Source organism: Typopeltis vanoorti, chromosome 4 (assembly GCF_054136105.1).
Source record: "Typopeltis vanoorti isolate ZY-2024b chromosome 4, IOZ_Tvanoo_1.0, whole genome shotgun sequence".
NCBI classification, from domain to species: Eukaryota; Metazoa; Arthropoda; class Arachnida; order Uropygi; family Thelyphonidae; genus Typopeltis; species Typopeltis vanoorti.
This window is the reverse complement of record NC_143552.1, coordinates 154,613,766-154,631,213: the sequence shown is the minus strand read 5'-3', so window position 1 is coordinate 154,631,213 and position 17,448 is coordinate 154,613,766. Positions and strand designations below refer to the sequence as shown.

The 17,448-nt window shown below is 36.2% G+C and overlaps 1 protein-coding gene across 1 annotated transcript in view; it reads left to right on the top strand.

Annotated features, from left to right (window-relative positions):
* The window catches only part of LOC150107771 (beta-hexosaminidase subunit beta-like), a 79,205-nt gene that overhangs the window by 47,229 nt on the left and 14,528 nt on the right, over positions 1-17,448 (top strand). Inside the window, exons 4-9 of the mRNA XM_090392042.1 lie at positions 4,214-4,260; positions 5,163-5,273; positions 5,459-5,560; positions 8,324-8,462; positions 10,702-10,900; positions 11,048-11,204. Coding sequence (XP_090248168.1) covers positions 4,214-4,260; positions 5,163-5,273; positions 5,459-5,560; positions 8,324-8,462; positions 10,702-10,900; positions 11,048-11,204 — 755 coding nt within the window. The remainder of the gene's footprint in view (positions 1-4,213; positions 4,261-5,162; positions 5,274-5,458; positions 5,561-8,323; positions 8,463-10,701; positions 10,901-11,047; positions 11,205-17,448) is intronic.

The window sequence follows — 17,448 nt, the reverse complement described above, 5'->3', positions numbered from 1 at the left end:
TCGTGGATTGTATTCTCGTCAGCTCTTTAATCGACTTTACGAGACTTTCATAGTTTCTAAAAACATTCGGCTTTGAAATAATGTTGGATCTTTAATTTCCACTTTTTCAATATGCTGTTGTATTGTTTTGAAAACTTCTGTCTGCTGATGTTCTTTATTTGGCCACATTTAAGAAACAAACCAAATCTAAATGCATATAATTGTGTGAAACTTAAGATTTAACCCAAGATTTGCGAAATATTAATTCCTAGATCTGCCCAACAGCAAATTCTAACTACCAGCACCCACAGGGGGCGCTCTCGATGCTTCTAGTCTAACGTTATCCACTCAGTGTGTGTGTGTGTGTGTGTGTGTGTGTGTGTGTGTGTGTGTGTGTGTGTGTGTGTGTGTGTGTGTGTGTGTGTGTGTGTGTGTGTGCTCTTCAACTGTTTTTTTGCGGATGAAAGACCAGAATCTCGTGTACGAAACCCTCTACCTCCGTATGAGACCGGCTAACTCAGGTCTTTTAAACCAAAGAGCAAATGTCTTGACTCTGTGGAGACAAATCAGATGTGCGTAACAAGAAAATCAGTAGCCAGGTTTGAAAACGCTACTTTGCTAAGAATATTTTCACTGCTCTTTCTTATCGCAATTATCTGTGAAACTAAATTGCGATAAGAAATATTGTGTTTATTTAAATTCCACATTACCGTTAACGCATTTTATCACTTGGTCTAAACGATATATGACTAAACGCAAGCAGGATAATCTAGCGAATATACTAAATGCAATATATTAGCAATGAAATCATATTATATTCACGTAAAATGAATGCAAACTCGGTTAAAAGTTCTCTTTCACAACATACCACATATTGAAATTACTAAATTGAAGTTACTAAATGAGAACGATTTTTTTTTTTTTTTGCAAGATGGGTTAAGCAAGAATGCTTTTCATATTCCCTGTTATCTGTAGAAGAAAATATATGGATGGGGTAATGTGGTCATGATCAGGGCTATAAGCTCTGATCATGGCAGCAGAGTAACAGCAATAGCCGAGCTTCAGTTAAAACTTCATTGGCTACAGCACCATCCATTACCCTCCCTGGGTACCCATTTTGGTTGCCTCGTACGACATGTATGGGCGATTTTGGCCCCGGACTACTCCCTACGAGTGGTGGAAAGATTGTCCATGTCGGTGAATGCTTTTTTCCTGGAATATGAGCGGTTCTGCTCAGTGGTGGGGAGACCGTCACTGAGTAGAACCAACGCTGAGTTCATTGTCATCCCGTGTGGTGGCCGGGATGACAATGAATTTAACGATTAACATTTCTGACATAAAGGGTGAAGCAAAATGCTTTTCATACTCCCCGCTATCTGATAGGGAAACAGTGAGTGGAAAAATTTATGAGCCAATTGCTAGCCCTGAGAGGGCTTGAAGATTAAACATCAGAATTGGAGTTTAAGATGGCTTTTGATTCTTGTATGTTTGAAGTAATCTGTTGCTTCGTAATTTGCAGCTAGTTGAGCCAATTTGTTGGGGTGTACAGATGCTTTTGAAAAGAACTTTGTTGCTATAGTTTGCAGGAAAGTGTAAATATAGGGACATCTGTCCTCTAATATTATCAAGTTACAATGTGTGCAAGTCTACGAATGATCCTAAACTCTCCATGGCTTCAAGCTGGAGAAGCGTAAGTAGAGATAACAACGAATGTTAACTGTTAACTTCTGTGGCTGAATGGACCTCAATCCCTTGGATGATAATCTCTTCATCGCTAAGAAATAGACTTGCTTTAGAGATTAGCGAGCACTTGGCACACCCTATTAAGGACAGTGCGAGAGTGCCTGAACCAAAAAGCTGAACAGCTTTCGGGCGCTTATGTTTCCACCTGTCGTTTTCGTCATGACACTCTTGGATGAGTTGATCGGGATGAATAACTGCTTGGGCGACATAAGTAGTGGTAATATTACGAAGCAACACGGAAGTATCTGGGATATCAGCATCGAGATGAAGGGGAGTATGTCATTTGTTGATTATGGAGAAAATGACTTGGGTATTCCTGAGGAATTTGTTGGTGTCGGCCTGCTGGGGTTTGTTTTGCTAAAGGCCATTCGCATTTCTCCTAGTGCAGCAGCAAGGATCGCTGCAGGGTTTTGGTTGCAGGCTGCTCGGGGATCCGGATATGTTACGCGAAGAGACCGTAGAAGCGTAAGTTTTGTCGGCTGTAATTTCCCTCGCTTTGAAATCTGGCACGGGTTTCATGGCTCGCTTCTGAGTGGGCGGGGATAATGCCTCTCTAGTCTTCTATAGGTTAGATAGGTGAAGTGAGTAGCCCTTATAATTGGCTGGATGTCGGCCGCCACAATTCGCGCACTTAGCAGCTGTAGTCCTTGGTTTGGTGCAAGTGTGTGATTGTCGCCGCACTTAACACATGTGTAGCTACATAACTTTTGTGCGTGCCCATACTTTTGGCAGCGATGGCATTGACCGACAGATGCCTTTCTTCTGAGAGGTTCGGTCTTGATGATTAAGTTGCAGACGGTTTTAAGGTCGTAAATTTCTCTCTGGTCTTTACTGATCTCTACTAAGACCAGAGGCATGGGGTGCTTGTCTGCTCGAAGCATGTGCGAGATCTTAATTGTATCTAGACCCTGTGATCTGAAGTCAGTAGCTATTTCGTCAGGGTGTAATGTTTTCTGCCAGTCCTCTGATGACAACTTTTAGGTTTTTGTCGCTCTTAAGTTGGAAGAATGTGTGGTATGGAATTTTCAGTTCGCCCATAAGGCTGATGAGCTGGCGGTAGTCCGTCGCTCCTTCTGTTTAGATCCGGATGCCTTCATTCGTACTCTTAGCGGAAATAAATTTGATTTTTGTGTTCTTCATCATCTCCGCGATTGAAGACTAGTTTTCTTTCGTTCTTAGAATTACTGGAGGAATCCTCTCTTTGGGCTGTGTCCCTGAGACCGTCGTTATATTTTCAACAGGTTGTGCTGTTGTATCCATTGGAGCTGTTCTTTCCAAGACTTGGGGTATTATTACAGGTTCTGCAGCGGCAGACCTTTTCATCCTCTTCTTCCTCCTGCTGACCACCTGATAGTCACTGGAGTTTGTATTGGAGATATCTTCAGCTGATGTTGCTGGAGCTGTCTTGTGAATAACATGGAGGAAGTTCAGAGGGATGGCGATCCTCTGTCTCCACTTCAAGGATCTGGTGTGTTCCGATTTTATCTGGCCATTTTTTATGTAGTAGATTGTCTAAATTCCTGAATAACGTCAAAAGTTCCTTAAAATTGAGATTGTCTAAAGACTTGTCCATGGCTAGACTTACGAAAACGAAACAGAAACTAATAAAAGTCTTACCTGCTCTGCTGATCGAGCACGTAGTCTTATCTCATCTCTAACACCCACCTAAAACTCAGAATCTGTTACGATCGACTATAATCATTTTTCACTACCCCCAAAACTTAACCGAAGTGGACACTTATATCCCTCCATATGTATATGTACGTACGAACTGATGTAGGAATCAACGGAAAGGAGATTCTTTTTTTAACTAAGCATAATTGAAATATAAAATTATTTCAAAAACATAAAAGGTGTATATTAAGATTTATTAAACTTAAAAAAAAACGTTTTAAAGTTTGCAAATATATTTAATATATCCACATTTGTTTTATAGTTAAAATATTATTTTTTAAAAATATTGTATTTCCTTAAAAAATAATATCTAAAAACAGTTTTGTATCATTTTCTAGTACTCAAAACGTGTAAACTAAAAAATAAAGTAGTGAATTGCTTTTACACTCACATCACGAAAATGTTGAATTAGAGATCAAAAAGAGGAAATTCTTGAATATTATTTTAAAAATGTAGTGACAGACAGGCCGATAACCGTTAATCATCCTACGAATATTTTATATAAATTAATATAAGTAAAATAATCCAAAATCCTTCTCTCGTGTGAAGGGTTAACGAGCCGATCAGTTTCGTAATGTGTCAACGCACCACTTGTGATTCCGAAAAATATCACTTGGTGGCGATGTCTTTAATTGAAATTACAATCACTGTATTATAGTTTTCCCTTCATCTTTAAAAGACGATGAAAAAATGTTCTCTATCCATAACACTTGCAGTCCTTTTGGCATAAATTTTGAATTAAAAAATGTATAAATTTGATTATTATTAATATATTTTAAAAATAACTTTCTAAATATATGACGTCATTCTCTTCTAGGTCTCGAGACCTTCAGTCAGCTCGTGTACCTGGATGACAACGAACAGGTAAGGAATGCTGTTGTTGACATGATTTTCTGTCATCAGGGCACTGAACATAAAGATAGTGACCACTGGAAAATCAGTATTTAAAAAAAATCGACATATTTCAGTATTTTTTAAAGTGATATAATGGCTTGGATTCTAGATATATCTATAATATCAGATGTTATTATATTATGCATATCTATTAAAGCATGATTATTAAAGTTAATTCCAGTTAAGCTGGCAGTGTAACATTGTAAACCGTAACTTACATATCGTCAAAACTGCTGTATCTCTTTAACGTCTGTAACAGAGGATTGCATTTCAGACATTAAAGCGATGTTATGGCTTGGATCCTAGGTATATCTATAATATCAGATGTTATTATAACACTGCTATAAGGTTGCCATAGAAATATAGAAACAACTGCATTAGGTTCCACAACCTTGGGAATACAGCCTAACTTTGGTTATTTAGATGCGGAAAACATAATTAATTGGTCATCCACAACCCATCAGTTGAACACACACGGTCAAGAACTGAACTGGAAGAGTGGAGAATTAAAATTAATGCAAAGATTCATCTCATCTGATGATATAGTTCTCTTGACAGGAGATGGAAAAGACCTAAAAATAAAATTAAGAGAATTAGCTGGTTTGTGTTCAAAATGAGTGGAAGGTGAATTTAAACAAACTGAAAATAAAAGAGGCCTGAACGAAACAAATGATGAATGGCAATTTGACAATTTATTATTATTATTATTATTATTATTATTACATGAAACCTCCATGGAGTCCAAGGACGAGAGAGGTATCACTGATCAACTCTAATTAAGAAAAATATTTTGAATTTTCTTTTGTGACTCTGCCATACAAACTAATCTTTTTTGTTCCCTTTTTTTCCCTTCCTAATTCTCAATGTTTCAGTACGTAATAAACATGACCGATATCGAGGACAGTCCCAGGTACCAGTACCGTGGCATGTTGCTAGACACCGCCCGACACTTCATTCCTGTAAAAACGCTCAAGAAAAACTTGGTGAGTCGAAACCATTGCAATTGCTGTCAAGATCAATTCTTTCACTTACTCAAAAACCTTTTCAGCTATCTGAAAACATTTATATAGTTATCGTGGAAAAGAATTAACAAACTCTCAGTTTTTATGGCATCAATAATTGACTGATGAAGCGAATTTTTGTTGGTTTTTCTTTTCATTCTTATTAGGATGCGATGGCCTACAACAAGTTCAACGTATTCCACTGGCATATTATAGATGATCAGTCATTCCCATTTGAGAGCAAAGTCTTCCCCAACCTAACAATTCTGGTGAGTCTGTGTCTCTAAAAATTCGCGCGCGCGCGCGCGCGTGTGTGTGTGTGTGTGTGTGTGTGTGTGTGTGTGTGTGTGTGTGTGTGTGTGTGTGTGTGTGTGTGTGTGTGTGTGTGTGTGTGTGTGTGTGTGTGTGTGTGTGTGTGTGTGTGTGTGTGTGTTATTCCTCTGAATAAAGCAAAAGTCTGTAATCTAAGTCACATCAGAGTTCCACAGTTCTCAGTCATTGATTAGTTGCACAAATCTCCAGATATTTCAAAGAATTCCTTTAATTTTAATGAAGACAGTGAAGTAATTTTCGGTCGCTTTAATTAATCTGACTCTCGAAAACCAGACAAACACTTTTCTAGCATTTGCTGACTTTTCCAATGAGCCCACTGAACGGCGCACATAATTAACCTTCAGTTTTGCATTCCCACCAATTCAACTCGCGACCTTCATTAACGAGAAGCAACCGAGAGACTGGCGCATAGTTTTCCCAGCACGGTAATGATGGCTAGTCATTTATAACATCGCTCGAAAACATCCCGGTGGAAATCTCGGGAATTCTGCTTCGCATTAGCACAAGTGTTCGACACTTGTGCTAATGCGAAGTTCGAGGCAGTTGTCGGAGGAAACACAGTAATTAGTCAAGAATTGGACTTCGATTTCTCTTGCTAATTTTAATATTTTAATAACTGATGAGATGTCTTCAAATTTGATGCAAATACCTTTTTATATATATACATGTACTCCTGGTACATTTTTCAATTACACTTGCAAATTAATTTTAAAGCAGTAGAAACTTTGACTGAGATATATTCGTTGATAATTCTTTCAATATTTTTTATAGTAAAACTCTCTTTCTCTCTCTCTCTCTCTCTCTCACACACACACTTGCTATAACACATATTTACAACTGCTTTAACAAGAAACCAATCCATAAGAATCAATGCGTTTATTCTAAATTTCACTTTGTAATACAAACTTTCGCTAATCATCATGTAAGAGTAACTCCTCATCCAGGCTACAGACTGCTGTACTTCATTATTACATACAAATACACTCGTGAGCCAAAACATTATGGCCACTTAAATAATTGCGTGTGAGGGCTTCTTTGGTTACAATAACCTCTTGCACCCGCTTGCTCTACTGGACCACGGAAGATATCTTGAAGCATTCTGAACCAACTTCCCGAAGGTCAGCCAGTGAGCGAGACACTGACCGGTAGCTGCTTTCCACACGATCTCATAAATGTTCGATGGGATTCAAATCAGGAGAAATTAGTCGGCTAGGGCTTCCTTTTAATTAGACACCTGAAACAGGAGTGTGATTAATTAAACCACACAGAATCCTTGGATATGCTCCTGGAACCATGCTTGATGGAAGAGTCCAGATTCATCGAGCCACATTGTCACTGTGTGCAGCAATACCTAGTCCGAAATGAATCTTTAGGTAAGAATTAGCAGTCAAACGGTAATGAGAGTGTGCAGTGATGTCAAATTAGCTTTATAGTGTATAAAGTTAATTTAGTTTTGGAACAAAATAGGCAGAGTAGCTAATTAGCACTGTTACAGTTTAAACATATGAAGGATCATTCCCGAACTCATCTAATTTTTTCAAATGACCTTGATCATCGATTAACTTACGCAGTACTTCTGAATTTTTTTCTCATTTCTATAAATAAATAAATAAAACGATCTGAGAACACACGCATTGTTATACAGATGCAATACAGATCGATTAACCACCCTATCATTACCAAAAATTAAGCTCATAATAAGCCCACTATGAGTGAAAGGCTACTTAAAGGAAAAAAGAAACATAGGCACACGGGTTAGCGTCGTCCAAGTAAAAATGCTCATATCATTGAAATTGCTGCGGATTTATTCTAACACAATACTCGCATTTATTCTTGATACAATACTGACGTGGAGCTGCCTATTAGCAGTGCGTGTGCTACCAGGTTTTCACTTTAAAGAGTAAGCATATTATGACTATTAACTGTATGTTTCCACGTGATGTGTTTGTGCGGTGTTCCAAAAAGTTAAAGTTTTCTATAGATAAAACACTGACCACCGACTAAGACCAGGTAACTTAGCCTTGTTAGAAAAAATCCCAGGAAATTCCTCTCATCAAAAACAATCCCTAATGTTCCCCAGTTGTCTTAACCACAGACCCAGATAACTATTAACAATGCAAATCACATCATTCTCTCGGCATAAACAAGTCTATCATTGACAACAAGTTCTACATACAACGCCCATAGATATGCTAGTAGCCCTGACAGTTTACACAAAAAAAACAACAACAAATTTAATCATCCAGAGCTATTTCTAAGGAGATGCCCCCCCCCCCCCAATCAATATAATACACGAAACCGCAGAAAATTATTACATTATGAAATTTATAAAATTCTATGCCAGAAAAGATACAAAACCATACACAATATTGGCTCTATTGAGAGAGAGAGAGAGAGAGAGAAAGAGACTTATGGAATTATACTGTGGAACAATCCCTCGAGTGCATTCTCTCTCTCTCTCTCTCTCTCTCTCTCTCTCTCTCTCTCTCTCTCTCTCTCGCCCAGTTTCAAAATAAATAAATAAAAATAAAAATAGAAGACCCTAGAACCAAAACACAAGAGTGAATTATCTACTTTCGCATATTCAGTATTTCTTAATTTTGTGCTGCTTGCTTTTATATAAGATTTTCTATTCTGGTTTCCTTTTCTTGGATATTCCAATTTGCAAACTTATCCGCAAAAAAATAATTATTTTTCAGGGAGCGTACAGTCCGAAACATGTATATAAACAGGACGAGATCCGGGACATCATCCAATATGCCAGACTGCGTGGAATCCGAGTAATTCCCGAGTTCGATACTCCAGGTCACACTCAAGCTGTTGGCAGAGCTTTTCCAAGTAAGTTGAATTTTGCAGTTGAATAAGACGATCAAAATTAGAAGGAAAAAAAAAAAGAAATCATTTGTGATGTGTTGTATTTTTTTAGAAACCAATTCAGACATCTTTTCTAATTTCACTTTCTCTACTTTTTCCTTTTTTTTCTGTGGTGGTTAACCTGATTGTTGAACAATTTCTTTGAACTTGGACTGCTGTAAGAAGAATATACGAGAACGCGAGTTCATCAGACTACAAGAAAACTAAATATTTTTCGATTTATTAAGAAGAAATAACGAGCTTAATGATGATAATTATGAAGTCGGATGAAACTGCAGAGGCAGGCACGAACTTTTTCTACTCCTTTTGTTTTTCTTTCTTTTTTTTTTATAAATTAATTTTTTAGGAAATTTTGTTCTGTTCTATTATGTGACCAAAATAATCTACATTTTTCTCCTCTTCTATACTTAAAGATTTGGAAAACAGGGAGACATTTCGAAAAGAAGAGAAAAAAAAAAAGAATTTTGGAAAAAGAAATTCTGCAGCGTAAATCTTTACACTGCCGAATACGCATTTTAAGTGGGTCTTAAGTTTTTTTTATTTTTATTTTATTTTTTTTTTTAATGTAAGACTCGAACGCAAGAAAGATTTTTTAAAACTTATATAGTGCATTTGTGCCGTGATTGGATTAGATTTTTATCTGTTTTTTTTTCATTATTATTTTTTTTTTATTTACAAGTCCAAATATGTCACTTCTTCAAGCCACTGCACGCGTCCAAGAAGCAAGGCGATGCTCATACACCGAGCGATGAAATTCATTTCCCACCTACGAGGTGATCTGAAAAGTTCTCGGCCTCGACCACAGATGGCAACCCTATCGGCAAGATTTTTTTTTCCTAGTTGGTGCATCTGTCGCAAGCATCCATGTGAAATTGCAAGTCATTACATCAAGTAGTCTTCTGTATTTTATACAGATGTCTGAAGCAAAAGTGTTGTCTGTATTCCTTTGGATAAAATTGAGTATCGTGCGGTTATAAAATTCTTTGTAAAAGAAGCTTTAACGCCGAAAGAAATTCATTTGAAGTTCATAAATGTTTATGGGCACTCTTCTCCTTTCTTTTAGACCAATAAGAATGGGCTGCCGAGTTTAAACGTGGCCGTAGCCGTACCAGCCTTGAAGATGATCCTATAGGCATTTCAAAATAATGTGTAGGATATATTTTGCATGAAGAATTCGAAATGAAAAAGCTATGCGGAAGATGGGTGCCGCGCTTGCTCACAGCAGATCAAAAACGCACTCGCATGAAAATCTCTGAAAAGTGCTTGGAGCGTTTTAACAAGAATAAAAAACAGATTTTGTGCGTAGTTGTTGATGAGACTTGGATTCACCATTATACACAAGAATCCAAACAGCAGACAGAAGCCGGTTGTTCAGCGCCAAAGAAGACAAAGTCGGTTCCATCAGCAGGAAAGGTCATGGCATCGGTGTATTCGGATGCTAAAGGCATTTTGTTTATTAATTATCTTGAAAAGAGTAAAAAAATAAAAATCGGGGAATATTATTCCGATCTTTTAACCAGACTAGACGAAAAAATTCGTGAAAAAAGACCCGATTTGCAGAAGAAAAAAATCATCTTTCATCAGCACAATGCACCTACCCACAAAGGTGTTTTGGCAATGGGAAAATTAAGGGATCTGCACTATGAATTGTTGGAACATCCACCCTATTCCCCAGATTTGGCTCCCTCTGACTTCTATCTCTTCCCAAAACCAAAACATTTCCTCGCTGGTCAGCATTTTTCTTCGAATCAAGAGGTGATTACAGCTGTAGAGGGGTATTTTGCAGATCTTACTGAGAACCACTACAGGATGGGATAATGGTGCTGTAGTATCGCTGGAATAAATGTGTTATTTTTAAGGGAGATTATGTTGAAAAATAAAAATAATTTTGAAATTATAAATTCGTTTTTTCATTGTTAGGCCGAGAACTTTTCAGACCATCTTCGTAAATACGAAACAAAAGCGTATTTTGTGCGGTTAAATGTATCACTCAATGGGTGAAAGCTTTTTAAAGGGATTGGAGTGATAATCCTGGTGAATTCCATTGTAGTCGCTTCACTTGTTATACCGTATATGATTTATAACACTAACTAATATAATATCTAATATACAATTAACCGCAGTGATATACACTGAATTCAATGCATAATCTTGGAAAATTTTACTCGAAATGCATAGTTATAAATCGTTCAAATCATTTCAGATATCCTCACCCCTTGTTATGGAGCAGGCCCAGACCAACCCCTCACTCCAAGCTATACCGACTTTGCTGCATTAGAAATACTGAATCCAAGCATTAACGAAACTTACCAAGTTATTCAAGAACTCTTCAAGGAAGTGAAGAGCGTGTTTGTTGACGAATACATCCATTTAGGAATGGACGAAGTATACTACGGCTGTTGGTGAGAATCTCCTAACAATTCTGATGGTTTCATATGTCTGAGTCGATCATCATAATTCTGAAAATAAATAAACAATAAAATGTCTTGTTGTAAATATTTATTAAGCAATGATACGAAAAAGTTTCATATTCTGATTTCGATTTTCAGGAAATCCAACCCAGACATTGCCAAATTCATGAAAGACAATAACTACCAGGAATACAATCAAGTGGAACAACATTATGTTCGAAGAACCTTGAAGAACGTGAAGGATATTGGATATAAATACATGATATGGCAGGACCCAATAGATAATGACGTACAGGTAATCATTCATTGTGTTCAATTACACTGGAGCTTTTAAGTCGTAGTATAGGTCAGTGGCACACTCAGGATTTAATCTGGGGGGGGGGGAGTTCAGTAGACGATTTGAGAATACACACGCCGCATTGCATACGACCTATAACTGAGCATCTGCAGTGATCGCCAATACATGATACCCGTCATCTCCTCTGGCCCGACTCGGGCAAACGAAGTAGCGCTCGGTGCGCCCGAGCACTACTTCGTTCGCCTTGCATTCACAGAGGCCGTGATTCCCGAGAGCTATAGGGTGAATACCCTATAGCTCTCGGGAATCACGTAATCACGACCTTGCGACCGCTAATTCATAAGATACCATTGGAAGAGACATCGGCAAGGATTTTCTCCCATTTGTCGGACCGTATGGCTATGGGGAGACAAACGAAAGAGGTTTTGAATTGATCAATTTTGCCTCACAAAATGAACTCACTATTACTAACACTCTATTTCCCCATAAACCTTCCAGAAGATGAACATGGACTTCCCCTGGTGGCAAAACACACAACCAAATCGACTTTATCCCTGTAAGCACAAAATTGAAAAACTCCATCAATCTCACAAGAACCAAATCATTTCCTGGAGCCGACAATGGCAGTGACCACAATATGGTCATCACAACTGTGAATATGAAAATTAGGGAAATATTACCTACAAAATCAACTCGTAAAAGGTATAATATAGAAAAATTACAAATAAATACATTATATAAATAAACATTAAAATGTTTGACACAAGCTTCAAAAAATATAATAATATCGAATCTAAAACCAAATAATTCTCACAAAAGATAACTGAAACAGTTGAAGAAATTCTTGGATACAAAAGGAAAGTCAATAAACCATGGATAAGCAAAAATATTTTAGACCTATGCGACGAAAGAGGAAATTTGAAATCTCAGATTAATAGCGGTGACACTAGAGAACAGTATAAAAATATTACCAAGATTATTAAAAAAGAAATCAAGCATGCTAGAAACTTATGGATACTAGATGAATGCAAAAATATAGAAGAGGACCTAAATAAAAGTAATCTTAAAAATCTTTTCAGATATAAGTTAACCAAACCTTTTACTGCAATTAATTGGAGTATTGAAGATGAAGATGAACTCTTATCACGGATAATCAGAAAATAGTTGATAGATGGAAATGTTAGTAACCAAGCTTTTTCAAAAGGACTCTCAACTGACTGACGATATTTTGGACGGAATTTTGCCAGAAGGTCCGGAGGAAGGAGATTATCCGATATTAAAAGAAGTCATTGGAGCAGTTAAATCCTCAAAAATATAAAAATCACCGGAATTGATGGTGTTACAATGGATCCTGATACGCGAAGGAGGTGACATTGTCATAGACACCTTGCTAAATTTATTTCAGGACTTATGGAACACAGACACTTGGCCTTCTAATTGGCGGACTTCTGTCCTTGTACCAATTCCTAAAAAGGGAAACAGCAATAAATGTAGCAACTATAGAACAATAAGCCTTATTAGCCATCCAAGCAAAACCGTGTTAAAAATAGTATTGTCAAGAATCGAAAAGAAAATAGAAAGCAGACTATCAGATGAACAAGCAGGTTTCCGGAAGTCCACAAGTACAATTGACCATATTTTTAGAATACACATACTAGGCGAAAAATACATAGAACATATCAAAATAATCTGTCACAACTTTTTAGACCTTCAAAAAGCTTTTGACTCAATATGGCACGAGGCATTATGAAAAATTTTAGAACATCATGGTATAGACAATAAAATCATTAGGATTATTAATTTTTTTTTTTATCCTCATCTAATATGAGAATTGAAATCAAAAATTACAGTAGTGAACCGTTCCGGGCAGAACGGGGGGCAAGACAGGGATGCATCTTGTCCCCCTCTACTTTTTAATCGTTTTCTGGAATATGCCATAGATGAAGCTCTTCATGAATACGACACTGGAATAGTAGTTGGCGGACTAAGAATAAATAACTTACGTTCTGCTGACGATATCGATCTTCTGGCAGAAAGTGAAGAAGAATTACAAGAGATAACCAACCGCGTTTTCGGAACATTAAAAAAATATGGATTATACATAAACCTGCAAAAAAAAAAACAACAAAAAGAATGATAACCTCAAAATCAGACACTAAATTCTTAAAGAAACAAATTGAGAATGTAAACAAGTTCACTTATCTAGAAAGCAAGTTGAGTCAAGATGGTCGCTCAAAAACCGAAATTAAATACCCAATTGCTAAGGCAACCGTGGCCCTACAGAAGTTAAAACTATTGTGGGGAGATAACAGAATAGCAATCAGAACCAAACTAAGACTAATTGAAACCTTGGTGAATTCTGTCCTCTTGCATGGTTGTGAGGCCTGGATTTTATCGAGAGAAGATGAGGGGAGACTCCTGTCTTTTGAAATGAAAACTTACAGAAGACTTTTGAGAATTCCCTATACCGCTCACGAAACCAATGAAAATGTCAGAAAACTATTTGATTCAATAGACGGGGAAAAAAAGGGAAACTATTCTGACAGTCATCAGAAGAAGACAGATGAAATGGTTCGGACATGTGGAGAGGGCTAATGTCATCCCAAAGCAAACCCTAGAAGGAATCGTTCCGGGATCAAGGGTTAGGGGCCGACCTCGATTAAAATGGACTGATAACATCAAAAAATGGACAAATTCCTCCCTTTATTAACTTCAATTACTTGAACTATAAAAACTTGTGTTAAAGTGACAGTGTTTCTAATCTGGAAAAAAAAAAATGTTATTGGAAGCAAATGTTTCGACTACACGTGGTGAATGAGATGACATTGTTCTACTCATATAGCTAATCCCCTTCACAAAATATCATAAATCCCCCCCCCTCCCTTAAAATGACATTACGTAAGAATAACAGATATGCACTGTGATTAGAGTTATAACCTGTGGCGGCTCGTGGCTTGAAATCGTGGGGGTGCTGCAACTTTCGAAATATACATACACATTCTAAGTACAGTGTATACGTGTTTGGATAAAATATCAAAATTTTATTATCGATAAAATTATACAGTTTAGTCTTCCTTCTTCTTCTTCCTATCATGGAATTTAGGCCATGTGGCCTGTTCCGGTCTCATGCCATCTCTTTCTTGGTCTTCCGATTCTTCTTTTCCCACTTATTTTGTATCTGTATAATATTTTTGGTAGTCTGTTGTTGTCCATTCGATTTAAATGTTCTAGCCATTTTTGTTTATACTGTCTTATGTAGTAATTAATTGGTTTGATTTTTAGGGATTATAAGATTTCTTCATTTGTTTTGTGGTCCCACTTGGTATATCCAGCTGTTTTTCTGAGGAACTTCATTTCTGCTGTTTTAATTCGTTTTTCATCTTTCCTTTTCATGGTCCATGTTTCGCTTCCGTATAGTAGAGTTGGTTTTGACAAGACATTATATAGTCTGATTCTAGTGTGTTTTTCTACCAGGGATGGCTTAAATATATTATTTATTATGCCATTTACTTTGACAAAGTTTGATATTTTAGTGTCGATGTCTTTTTCTTCTTCGTATGATAGATCACATCCCAAGTATCTGAAACTGTTTACTTCTTCTAGTATTTTATTATCTATCACTATTTTACTTCTTATTGGGTTTTCTCCTTTGAATGCCATTATTTTTGTTTTTTCTTTGGATATTGTCATATTATATTGTTTTGAGATATCATTTAATGATTTTAATGATCTTTGTAAGTCATCTTCTGATGTAGCTAATACTATTTGATCATCTGCAAATAGTAGTGTATTTATCTTCATTTGTGGGGTCATTTGTATACCAAATGGGTTATTCTGTTTCCAGATTGTTAATATTTCATTTATATATATATTGAAAAGCAGAGGTGAGAGGGTACATCCTTGTCGTACTCCTTTGATATATCTTTCCATTCTGAGGTATGTTCTAATTTAACTGCTATTTTATTTCCTGTATATATTTCTTTAATAGACTGTAAAAGTTGGTTTGGCATGTTTAAATCGGTTAATATTTTAAACAATTTTTGTCGACTAATTTTGTCAAACGCTTTTTCATAATCAATAAACGCCACATGTGTTTCTTTTTGAAATTCTCTTCTCTTTTCTATTAATAAGTTTAAAGTAAAAATTGGATCTATGCAGGATCGGCCTTTTCGGAAGCCATTTTGTTCTTCTAGTAATTTGTTTTCTACAATGCTGCTTAGTTTCTCTTTTAATATTCCTGCATATATTTTATATCCTGTATTCAGCAGGCTAATTCCCCTATAATTATTGCAATTGTCTTTATTTCCTTTTTTATAGATTGGGATGACCAGTGCTTTTTTCCAAGAGTTAGGGGTTTTTCCGGACATCCAAACCATATTAAAAAATTTCAAAAGTCTTTCATTAAATTTTTCACCTGCATTTTTGTATAGTTCTATATTTATATTGTCTTCTCCTGGCGTTTTCCTATTTTTCATCTTCTTTATTATATTTTTCAGTTCTAACATTGTGATATTTTCTATTAGGTCATTCTTTGTCTTATAAAATTTTAATTCATTGTTCTCATCTGTCCAGAGATTTTGGAAATAGGTCACCCATTTTTCTAAATCTATTGTTTGTATTTTTATCTTTTCTTTTATTTATTTATTCATGTATTTTATTACTTTATAGGTTTTGGGTTGTGGCTTAAATAAATCCTTTTCTAGTTCTGTTACGAAATTGTTCCATCTTTCTCTATGTTTTTTCCTTACTTCTCGTTTTGCAATTGCACTATTTCTTTTTATACTCTATTTCTGCTTCTATTGTTTTGGAATTTAGCCATTTCTGGTAAGTGTCCTTTTTGGTTTTTATTATATTTTCTATTTCTTTGTTCCAGTCTCGTAGTCCTCTTTTTCTAATCTATTTGTGCTTTATTCCTAAGGTTTCTGTTGCTGCTTTTGTGAGAATTTGTTTCTAATTTTCCCATTCATCTTCTATGTCACTTGATTCATGTGTGGTTTCTGTTTTTAAGTTTGTGCATTTTTGATATTGTAGTCTAACTTGAGGATCCTGTAATGAAGAAATTTTGTAGCTTGGCTGGTAAGAATTTTCACTTCTATGTGTTTTTAGCCACTTTGGTTTAAAACGAATTTTTGCTGATACCATATAATGATCAGAGTTTAATTCAAAGCCTCGATATGCTCTTACGTCTAAAATTAACTCCGCTAATTTAAAATTTGTGATAACGTAATCAATTACTGATTTGTATCCTCTGGCTGACCAAGTATATTTATGTATTTCCTTGTGTTTAAACATTGAATTCATTATTCTCATATTATTATAAATGACAAAATCGCGCAATCTGTGACCATTTTGATTACATGTATCTTCGCCAGATTTACCTATGTTTGTTTTGTATTTTTTGTTTCCTATTCTGGCATTTATGTCTCCTGCTAGCAGTAAATAGTCAGTTTTGTTTGTTTTATCTATGGCATTCTGTAATTCTTTATAAAATATATTACTGTCTTCTTCTTTTCCCTCTTCTGGTGCATATGCACCAATTATTGTTATGTGGCCTCTTAATGTCTTGAGTCTAATTTCTATTAGTCTTTCATTCAAATAGTTGTAATATACAATATTGTTCTTTAGAGATTTATGTACCATAATCATTATACCTGCTTTTGCTCTTTCTGCTTTTTTTACCCCACTGTAGATTTGTATATAGTTGTTTGTTTCTTTTGTACCTTTTTGTTTTTTCTTTGTTTCTGTTACTATACATATCTTTATGTTAGCTTGGTTTAGTTGTTTATCAAGTTCTTCTTCTTTGTGTGCAATGCTTCTCACATTCCATGTTGCAATCTTCATTATGTGTTCCTTTTTCCAATTTCGTTTACCGTTTCCAGGGTTGTGTGGTCTTTTCCCTGACAGTCCGTCCGGCTTTTCTTTGCATGAAACTTGAAAGTATTTTGAATTTCCCCAGGGCAGGTTACTAACATGTCGCTGGGTAAGTCCAGTGGTAGGGCTGCTACCTAACGCCTCTGGACAGGCAGATCTAACAGCATTTACTTTACTCTGTTAGGGTGTTAAGGTTATACCGCCCATATTCGGTCGCCAGTGCCTCGTTTGTACTTTTAGAACAGGATGGACCACGGGAAGGTGAGGTTGACATTTGAGTGGGAGAGGCTATGTATTGCGCTTCACCACCCCTTCCACCCCATACAGTTTAGTATAATTCAAAATTACTTAAAAATAAAATCCATTATCA